The following is a 10,987-nucleotide window of genomic DNA, read 5'->3' as shown; positions in this document are numbered from 1 at the left end:
ATCAGGTGTCCTATATCTCCAGTCAAATCAGTTTGAGAACTGAGTGTTAAATACTTGCCACAAACACCTCGAGTAGGGGATTTAGACCAAGAATTATTCCCCAAAATTATTTGGCAAATTTTGAATAATGAATAAATGGGAATACCAATCTGTTCATGGATAGTTCTCAAACAGAAAGACAAATTATTAAATATGTTATTTACAACAATGTATTGGTTCAGTAAAGAGAGTTATATAAGGATTGATGGGAGTGATTAGACATTAATTAATCCTTGAAATAATGAACAGAATGTTTCAACTTTAGCTTAGTTGAAACAGAAATTTCTTTGAATATTCCCAAGATGTGGCTGATAACAAATCATAAAGTTTGAACTTGATGTTTGACATATGGAAAATATCTTTGTTTTTGTTTACTGGAAGAAACTTAATGAGAAGTCCAAAGCAATTCAATGTACAGAATGTGAAATGTATTAGGAAAATGGGAATATGAAAGCGAATTATTGTTGCCAGACATTTGATTGGCTCAGGATCCTACATGTGTGAAGTAGGTCTGGAAATCCCAGCATGATCCCTGTCAGAACCACAAGTCTGTGGTGTGAAGATGGGGAAGTATTGCTCCTACCCATCCTAAATAAAGGGAAACCAAAAAATGTGCAAGGATTTGGAACGGTGATGGATTAAATATACCAGAATTCAGGTATGGATGGTATTTATATTTGGGGATCCATAACTGGACCTCTGTGTACAAAAATCTAAGTTATTCCCCTTCTCCAACAGCCCCAAGTTCCTCCAGCACAAACACCATCTTAAATAGAGGCGGCATCTTAACCCCTGCCTCGCCCAGCAATCACCGTGGTTGTCTTTGTGATTACTTTTTATTGATTTTCATACAAACAATGAAATGTACAAAAAGGTAAATGACTTACAGCTTGTATGTTTCCAAATACTGCACACTTCATGGGATCTCCAATAGAATTATGCAATTTTACAACTCGTCAAAGCTGCACGACCCAGGCAATAGAAAATCAGACAACACTACATAGACACAGCATATTGGGATGCGGGGGGGGGGAAATATGATAAAATAGAAGACATGCATGAATAGGGGGAGGAGAGAAAGGAGACCGGTGGGAAGGATGAGGTAGAAGAAGAGGGGTTAGGTGTAATGGAGGTCTGGCATTCTTGGAGTCTTCTCAACATTTTTATCCAAATGTATCTAAAAATGGGGTGTAAAAGTTCTTAAAATTTGTATAATTACTCCCTCTGGCAATAAGATAATATTTCTTTGGCTGCTAACTCAGACAGGTCCAAATACTACTGCTCTATTCTGGGAAGAAGCCGCATCCTCCTCCATTTTTGTAAAATTCATGCATGTGATGATCACTGCAGTTCTTGAGTCTTTGTGGTGGAGTTAAACCCAGGTTAGCAGGTAGATATTCTAGAGCAGTGGTTCTCAAAGCCGGTCCGCCGCTTGTTCAGGGAAAGCCCCTGGCAGGCCGGACCGGTTTGTTTACCTGCCGCGTCCGCAGGTTCAGCCAATCACGGCTCTCACTGGCCGCAGTTTGCTGTGCCAGGCCAATGGGGGCTGCGGGAAGGGCAGCCAGCACGTTTTGGTTGCTCCAGCTGAGCCCTGTTTTTACTCTTGTGGCCATTCCTTTCCACAGCTGCCTGACTGTTGGACAGTCCCATAGCATGTGCACCAGGATCCCTTTTCCTTTGTTCCATCCAGCACCAACACACACCAGAGGATAAAGCCACCATCGTGTTTAACTTCGGGTGGTGTCCAATACATGCTGAATCAACTCTTTTGTAAGAAGTGCAGCCTGAGATCCACAAAAGCACTTTTACCATAACATAATATGCTCTGCCATTGGGATTCTTTTAGCCCTGGTCTACACTAGGACGTTAGGTCGAATTTAGCAGCGTTAAATCGATGTAAACCTGCACCCGTCCACACAATGAAGCCCTTTATTTCGACTTAAAGGGCTCTTAAAATCGATTTCCTTACTCCACCCCGACAAGTGGATTAGTGCTTAAATTGACGTTGCTGGCTTGAATTTGGGGTACTGTGGACACAATTCGATGGTATTGGCCTCCGGGAGCTATCCCAGAGTGCTCCATTATGACCGCTCTGGACAGCACTCTCAACTCAGATGCACTGGCCAGGTAGACAGGAAAAGAACCGCGAACTTTTGAATCTCATTTCCTGTTTGGCCAGCGTGGCAAGCTGCAGGTGACCATGCAGAGCTCATCAGCACAGGTGACCATGATGGAGTCCCAGAATCACAAAAGAGCTCCAGCATGGACCGAACGGGAGGTACGGGATCTGATCGCTGTTTGGGGAGAGGAATCCATGCTATCAGAACTCCGTTCCAGTTTTCGAAATGCCAAAACCTTTGTGAAAATCTCCCAGGGCATGAAGGACAGAGGCCATAACAGGGACCCGAAGCAGTGCCGCGTGAAACTGAAGGAGCTGAGGCAAGCCTACCAGAAAACCAGAGAGGCGAACAGCCGCTCTGGGTCAGAGCCCCAAACATGCCGCTTCTATGATGAGCTGCATGCCATTTTAGGGGGTTCAGCCACCACTACCCCAGGCGTGTTGTTTGACTCCTTCAATGGAGATGGAGGCAATACGGAAGCAGGTTTTGGGGACGAAGAAGATGAGGAGGAGGAGGAGGTTGTAGATAGCTCACAGCAAGCAAGCGGAGAAACCAGTTTTCCCGACAGCCAGGAACTGTTTCTCACCCTAGACCTGGAGCCAGTACCCCCCGAACCCACCCAAGGCTGCCTCCTGGACCCAGCAGGTGGAGAAGGGACCTCTGGTGAGTGTACCTTTTAAAGTACTATACATGGTTTAAAAGCAAGCATGTGAAAGGATTACTTTGCCCTGGCATTTGCGGTTCTCCTAGATGTAGTCCTAAAGCCTTTGCAAAAGGTTTCTGGGGAGGGCAGCCTTATTGTGTCCTTCATGGTAGGACACTTTACCACTCCAGGCCAGTAACACGTACTCGAGAATCATTGTAGAACAAAGCATTGCAGTGTATGTTTGCTGGCATTCAAACAACATCCGTTCTTTATCTCTCTGTGTTATCCTCAGGAGAGTGAGATATAATTCATGGTCACCTGGTTGAAATAGAGTGCTTTTCTTCAGGGGACACTCAGAGGAGCCCATTCCTGCTGGGCTGTTTGCCTGTGGCTAAACAGAAATGTTCCCCGCTGTTAGCCACAGGGAGGGGGGAAGGTTGAGGGGGTAGTCACGCGGTGGGAGGAGGCAAAATGCGACCTTGTAACGAAAGCACATGTGCTATGTATGTAATGTTAACAGCAAGGTTTACCCTGAAAGAGTGTAGCCACTATTTTATAAAATGTGTCTTTTTAAATACCGCTGTCCCTTTTTTTTTTCTCCACCAGCTGCATGTGTTTCAATGATCACAGGATCTTCTCCTTCCCAGAGGCTAGTGAAGCTTAGAAAGAAAAAAAAACGCACTCGCGATGAAATGTTCTCCGAGCTCATGCTGTCCTCCCACACTGACAGAGCATAGATGAATGCGTGGAGGCAAATAATGTCAGAGTGCAGAAAAGCACAAAATGACCGGGAGGAGAGGTGGCGGGCTGAAGAGAGGGCTGAAGCTCAAATGTGGCAGCAGCGTGATGAGAGGAGGCAGGATTCAATGCTGAGGCTGCTGCAGGACCAAACCAGTATGCTCGAGCTGCAGCAAAGGCAGCTGGAGCACAGACTGCCACTGCTGCCCCTCTGTAACCAACCGCCCTCCTCCCCAAGTTCCATAGCCTCCACACCCAGACGCCCAAGAACGCGGTGGGGGGGGCCTCCGGCCAACCAGCCACTCCACCACAGAGGATTGCCCAAAAAAAAAGAAGGCTGTCATTCAATAAATTTTAAAGTTGTAAACTTTTAAAGTGCTGTGCTTAAAGTGCTGTGTGGCATTTTCCTTCCCTCCTCCACCACCCCTCCTTGGCTACCTTGGTAGTCATCCCCCTATTTGTGTGATGAATGAATAAAGAATGCATGAATGTGAAGCAACAGTGACTTTATTGCCTCTGCAAGCGGTGATTGAAGGGAGGAGGGGCGGGTGGTTAGCTTACAGGGAAGTAGAGTGAACCAAGGGGCGGGGGGTTTCATCAAGGAGAAACAAACAGAACTTTCACACCGTAGCCTGGCCAGTCATGAAACTGGTTTTCAAAGCTTCTCTGATGCGTACTGCGCCCTCCTGTGCTCTTCTAACTGCCCTGGTGTCTGGCTGCACGTAACCAGCAGCCAGGTGATTTGCCTCAACCTCCCACCCCGCCATAAACGTCTCCCCCTTACTCTCACAGATATTGTGGAGCACACAGCAAGCAGTAATAACAGTGGGAATATTGGTTTCGCTGAGGTCTAAGCAAGTCAGTAAACTGCGCCAGCGCGCCTTTAAACATCCAAATGCACATTCTACCACCATTCTGCACTTGCTCAGCCTGTAGTTGAACAGCTCCTGACTACTGTCCAGGCTGCCTGCATATGGCTTCATGAGCCATGGCATTAAGGGGTAGGCTGGGTCCCCAAGGATACATATAGGCATTTCAACATCCCCAACAGTTATTTTCTGGTCTGGGAATAAAGTCCCTTCCTGCAGCTTTTGAAACAGACCAGAGTTCCTGAAGATGCGAGCATCATGCACCTTTCCCGGCCATCCCACGTTGATGTTGGTGAAACGTCCCTTGTGATCCACCAGAGCTTGCAGCACTATCGAAAAGTACCCCTTGCGGTTTATGTACTCGGCGGCTTGGTGCTCCGGTGCCAAGATAGGGATATGGGTTCCGTCTATAGCCCCACCACACTTAGGGAATCCCATTGCACCAAAGCCATCCACTATGACCTGCACATTTCCCAGGGTCACTACCCTTGATATCAGCAGATCTTTGATTGCGTGGGCTACTTGCATCACAGCAGCCCCCACAGTAGATTTGCCCACTCCAAATTGATTCCCAACTGACCGGTAGCTGTCTGGCGTTGCAAGCTTCCACAGGGCTATCGCCACTCGCTTCTCAACTGTGAGAGCTGCTCTCATCTTGGTATTCATGTGCCTCAGGGCAGGGGAAAGCAAGTCACAAAGTTCTATGAAAGTGCCCTTACGCATGCGAAAGTTTCGCAGCCACTGGGAATCGTCCCAGACCTGCAACACTATGCAGTCCCACCAGTCTGTGCTTGTTTCCCGAGCCCAGAATCGGCGTTCCACAGCATGAACCTGCCCCGTTAGCACCATGATGCATGCATTGGCAGGGCCCATGCTTTCAGAGAAATCTGTGTCCATGTCCTGATCACTCACGTGACCGCGCTGATGTCACCTCCTCGCCCGGTATCGCTTTGCCAGGTTCTGGTGCTGCATATACTGCTGGATAATGCGTGTGGTGTTTAATGTGCTCCTAATTGCCAAAGTGAGCTGAGCGGCCTCCATGCTTGCCTTGGTATGGCGTCCGCACAGAAAAAAGGCACGGAACGATTGTCTGCCGTTGCTCTGATGGAGGGAGGGGTGACTGATGACACGGCTTACAGGGTTGGCTTCAGGGAGCTAAAATCAACAAAGGGGGTGCCTGTACATCAAGGAGTATTTCAGGCAGGACTGCACGGAGGGTTCCAATAAGAAATGGTGCACCTAAGTTATCGTTCTTATTGGAACAAGGAGGTTAGCCTGGCCTCTGATTGATACATGGCTAGATTTACCTCGCTGCACCTTCTCTGTGAGTGACTGCAGTGTGATCTAGAGGAATGAGTCCCCTAGACAGGGGAGGAGGCAAATGAGTACAAAACAAATCTGGTCTATTTCTTGTTCTGACCCACTCCATCTATCTTTTACATCTTTGGCTGGCAGCAGACGGTGCAGAAGGACTGCATGCCATCCACATCTCATGGCTGCTCGGCAGAAGATGGTACAGTACGACTGCTAGCCATCTTCATCTCTTGCCTGCCTGGCAGAAGATGGTACAGTACGACTGCTAGCAGTCCGTATCGCCTGCCTGCTCACCATAAGACGGTTCAATAGGACTGACTGCAGGACTAAAGAGAATGACCTGGTCAGGTCACTCCAAATTTAGTCCCTGCACCTATGTCTGCCCAGGCGCTCCCACCCGATGTGGCCAGGAGCACCTCGGACACGACGAGGACAACTACCAGTCGTATTGCACCGTCTGCTGCCACAAGGCAATGGGTTGCTGCTACTGTGCAGCAAAGCCGTACCACGTCTGCCAGCACCCAGGAGACATAGGGTGACGGTTACCTGAGCGGGCTCCATGCTTGCCGTGGTATGGCGTCTGCACAGGTAACTCAGGAAAAAAGGCGCGAAATGATTGTCTGCCCTTGCTTTCACGGAGGGAGGGAGGGAACGGGGGCCTGACGATACGTACCCAGAACCACCCGCGACAATGTTTTAGCCCCATCAGAGTGCTCCATTGTGACTGCTCTGGACAGCACTCTCAGATGCCCAATTGTTTGCCGTTGCTCTGACACCGGGAGGGGCGTTTACAGGGTTGGCTTCAGGGAGCTAAAATCAACAAAGGGGGTGGCTTTACATCAAGGAGTATTTCAGGCAGGACTTCACGGAGGGTTCCAATAAGAAATGGTACACCTAAGTTTTTGTCCTTATTGGAACAAGAAGGTTAGCCTGGCCTCTGATTGATACATGGCTAGATTTACCTCGCTGCACCTTCTCTGTGAGTGACTGCAGTGTGATCTAGAAGAATGAGTCCCCTAGACAGGGGAGGGGGGGAAGCAAATGAGTACAAAACAAATCTGGTCTATTTCTTGTTTTGATCCACTCCATCTATCTTTTACATCTTTGGCTGGCAGCAGACGGTGCAGAAGGACTGCATGCCATCCACATCTCATGGCTGCTCGGCAGAAGATGGTACAGTACGACTGCTAGCAGTCCGTATCGCCTGCCCGCTCACCATAAGACGGTTCAATAGGACTGACTGCAGGACTAAAGAGAATGACCTGGTCAAGTCACTCCAAATTTAGTCCCTGCGCCCATGTCTGCCCAGGCGCTCCTGATCGACCTCACAGAGGCGACCAGGAGCACCTCGGACATGACGATGACGGCTACCAGTTGTACTGTACCGTCTGCTGCCACAAGGCAAGGGGTTGCTGCTACTGTGTAGCAATGCCGTACCATGTCTGCCAGCACCCAGGAGACATAGGGTGACGGTTACCTGAGCGGGCTCCATGCTTGCAGTGGCATGGCGTCTGCACAGGTAACTCAGGAAAAAAGGCACGAAATGATTGTCTGCCCTTGCTTTCACGGAGGGAGGGAGGGAACGGGGGCCTGACGATATGTACCCAGAACCACCCGCAACAATGTTTTAGCCCCATCAGGCATTGGGATCTCAACCCAGAATTCCAATGGGCAGCGGAGACTGCGGGAACTGTGGGATAGCTACCCACAGTGCAACGCTCCGGAAGTCGACTCTAGCCTCCGTACTGTGGAAGCGCTCTGCCAAGTTAATGCACTTAGAGCATTTTCTGTGGGGACACACACACACTCGAATATATAAAACCGATTTCTAAAAAACCGACTTCTATAAATTCGACCTTATTCCATAGTGTAGACATACCCTTAGTGTGCTTAATCCTCCTCCCAGGCTTTGACAGAAAACTGCAGGTGATAGAGTGCCTCTTCATTAATATACATACATAGAGGACTGGGCGTGGGGAATTTTTGAAGCATGTCTAAAGCTCCTAGTGGTTCTGGGGCCTCTGACCATCCTAAGGTGGGGGGACCAAATTGTTGTGCTAGCAAGTGCCTTAGCTGTAAGTACTGCCACTGCATTGAGGGTGGCATATCCTAACGCTGCTTTAGTATTAGAAAAGGGACAAAGCCCTTCTCGCTAATTGGGAAATCCATATGATGCCCCCACTCAGCCAGTTTTTTCCAAATTATAGGCTTGTACCTTGGTTGCCTTTGGTGAGGGACAGAGGTCTGGCCACTTTACTCTCCCTGCCTTTCAAGATGTGGCTTGCTGGCTCGCTGTATGCTCATATCTTGCATCTACAGAAGGCTAGATGGTAACAGCCTGCAATCACCTGCTAAGTATCATCCAAGGATCAGGTGCCCACCTCCCGCTCCTTGCAACATGCAGGCTCTGAAGGTTATCCGTCATGCTGTCGTGAGACACTGCTGCATACACTGCAATGAGATAAATTCACTGGTTAGATAAAACTTGGTGGATCCATGAAGTGAGGGATAGAGAGAATCTCCTGCAGAACCCAAGGCAGCCGTGCAAACACTTCTAGTGCTCCTGAAGGACACCATTGGACTTGAATTTATGGGGAGTGAATGGAGGTCAAACTCAATGCTCTATGATTTTTGACCAAAAATGACTTTTTTTGTAACTGAAAACATGCATCAGTCCTCCCTCCCCTACTGTGTGCACCCATTTTTTCTTAGATGTGTGTTTTTTCCTGTGCTCCCAGGGAAATAAATATAACTTGAGATGTGGCTGATAATCCTCCCAAAGATTATGATGGTCGACATTTTATATGTAATGGACCAAACCCTGGAAACAGGCACATAGCCCAAGTAAACTGTACATACAGGAGAATGCACACAAAGGCCCTGGGCTGCAGAACAGTGTCACTGATACCAACATGCAGTAACCCACACCCAGCCAGGCTGTGGCAGCTACTACAGGATATGGGGGAACACCAAACTCATCCTTCCTCTTCCTTCCCCTCCCATTAATGGGGTTGTGACTTTATAGATCTGGGCACCTCTGCCCCATCCTCCATGTCCCTACTAACTTCTGTGCCAGTTCCTAGAGCTGTCCTGGAGCTCTGTGCCACAGTATTCAGGCTAGAGTATTGTCCCCTAGCATGGCCTTTCCGCTTCCTGAACCCTTCCCAGCCCATACAAGAGTTTGTCTTGAATAGGCTTTCAAGGTGGGTTGTTGGTTAACACCATCTCACATATTTTAACTAACATGGTTTCATAGATTTTAAGGCCAAAAGGGATTGTTATGATCCTCTAGTCTTACATCCTACATAATACAGTCCAGAGAACCTCATGCAAATGCCTAGGCTTCAACTTAACCAATCTAGCATGTTAGTCTACATCACACTGCCTTGTCTACACTTTAAATTTAAAGCATACCTTTAAATCCTAGTCAGAAGAGACCCACAGTGTGAATAAATTATTTATGCCAGGGTGGCCTCATGTGGGCACTTGGGACTGGGTTCTAAATGAAGGAACAATGCATTATAGTTCTAAGAATCCTGAGGACTAATTACAGCAGAATAGGTGCCCTCAAGTTTAGAATGAGACCTGGGGTGTCTCTCACAAAACAGAAAAATCAGGGCCTATATTTAATTTTTTTTCCAAAGATCACCAACACATAGGCCATTCGTGGAAGGTTCTGGGAGGGTTTGGGCTGTGAATAATTCTCCATGTGGTAATGACAAAACTGAATAGGTAATCATCATATTTATTGTGGAAGGAGGGAAGACAGAACCAAATCAAATCATTCCTCTCCATCTTGTAAGAGGTCACATGTCCCTGATATACTCCAGCAAATCAGTAACAGCTATACATTATTCCTGCATGCCATGATGCTTGGAGCAGTATTGATACGTCTAGAGACAGACACAGTAGAAATGGCAAACTTGCCTAAGTAATTTTTCTTAGGCTGACTGTACTTATTCGTCTCTAGCCATTTCCATGGGAAGATCTCACAATGCTTTATGATCAGTTCAGAAAAAATAAAAAAAGTTTGCAACTTTGCCCATTTTCAGATCAAATCCCAAACCTTTTGGAAGGGCTGAAATGCTCAGTTAGCTTTCCCCCTCCTGAAATGTTTTTGCTTCTATGCCTTTGTGTCTTTCACACCAAACAGTGTCTAGAAGGTCTGAAAATAATAAAGCCACAAATTAGAAAGGTATTTGCAATGTAATGTGGCTGCAGAAAAGGGACCAAAGCAATTTTGGGCAGCAGTTGTTCAGAGGCACCATGTCTGAAGATAGAATGGTGACATTCTGTTCTAGTCTATTCAGGTTGTTGTACTGTACCCCTCTCCATATTATCCTCCTCTACATGGCTCTGAAGTAACCACCCCTGAATATTGTGTTCCAGCCTAAGCATCATGATATGATATTGACAAATTGGAGGGCTTTTAGAAAGCGATCCAGGGCTAAAAAGGCTGATTTATTAAGAGGCTTTAAACACGTATAGCCTGGATAAATGATAACGAAAAGGACTGGAACCATGATGATCTATAACTATCTGCAGGGTGTCCAAATCCAGGAAGGAGAGAATTATTTAGGGTTGGTACAAGGAGGATTCCTGGAGTGAAATGAAGAACAGGAAATCCACTGTATCAGGAAAGGTTTCAGAGTAACAGCCGTGTTAGTCTGTATTCGCAAAAAGAAAAGGAGTACTTGTGGCACCTTAGAGACTAACCAATTTATTTGAGCATGAGCTTTCGTGAGCTACAGCTGCCACCATGTCAAGGTTCCTCCCCCACTCTGAACTCTAGGGTACAGATGTGGGGACCTGCATGAAAAACCTCCTAAGCTTATCTTTACCAGAGCTCATGCTCAAATAAATTGGTTAGTCTCTAAGGTGCCACAAGTACTCCTTTTCTTTTTGAGTATCAGGAAAGGCTTCCTGAAAGCGAACTTAAAGCACTATGATAGGTCTGTTAGTGAAGAAGCAGGGATAGCTTCTGTAAAACTTCTTTGTTTAAATAAAAAAATATAAGGAGAAACTTTTCAAATACAAAAACCCCAAACAATGCCAACCCAATGTCAGTTCTCTATCAGTTATATAAAAATCAATATAAAAGCCTATAAGCTAGAGCAGTGGCTCTCAACCTTTCCAGACTACTGTACCCCTTTCAGGAGTCTGATTTGTCTTGTGTACCCCCAAGTTTCACCTCCCTTAAAAACTTACAAAATCAGACGTAAAAATACAAAAAAGTGTCACAGCACAGTATTACTGAAAAA

The 10,987-nt window shown here is 46.9% G+C and overlaps 1 protein-coding gene across 1 annotated transcript; it reads left to right on the top strand.

Annotated features, from left to right (window-relative positions):
- Positions 1 to 2,123: 2,123 nt before the first annotated feature.
- On the top strand, positions 2,124 to 3,963 carry LOC140908307 (uncharacterized). Its single transcript, XM_073335276.1, has 2 exons — positions 2,124 to 2,822; positions 3,412 to 3,963. The coding sequence occupies exons 1-2, from the start codon at positions 2,240 to 2,242 to the stop codon at positions 3,540 to 3,542; spliced, it is 714 nt and encodes a 237-aa protein (XP_073191377.1). The 5' UTR covers positions 2,124 to 2,239; the 3' UTR covers positions 3,543 to 3,963.
- The last annotated feature ends 7,024 nt before the right edge of the window (positions 3,964 to 10,987 follow it).

This window comes from Lepidochelys kempii, chromosome 3 (assembly GCF_965140265.1).
Source record: "Lepidochelys kempii isolate rLepKem1 chromosome 3, rLepKem1.hap2, whole genome shotgun sequence".
Taxonomy (NCBI): domain Eukaryota; kingdom Metazoa; phylum Chordata; order Testudines; family Cheloniidae; genus Lepidochelys; species Lepidochelys kempii.
This window is presented reverse-complemented; position numbering and strand designations above follow the sequence as displayed.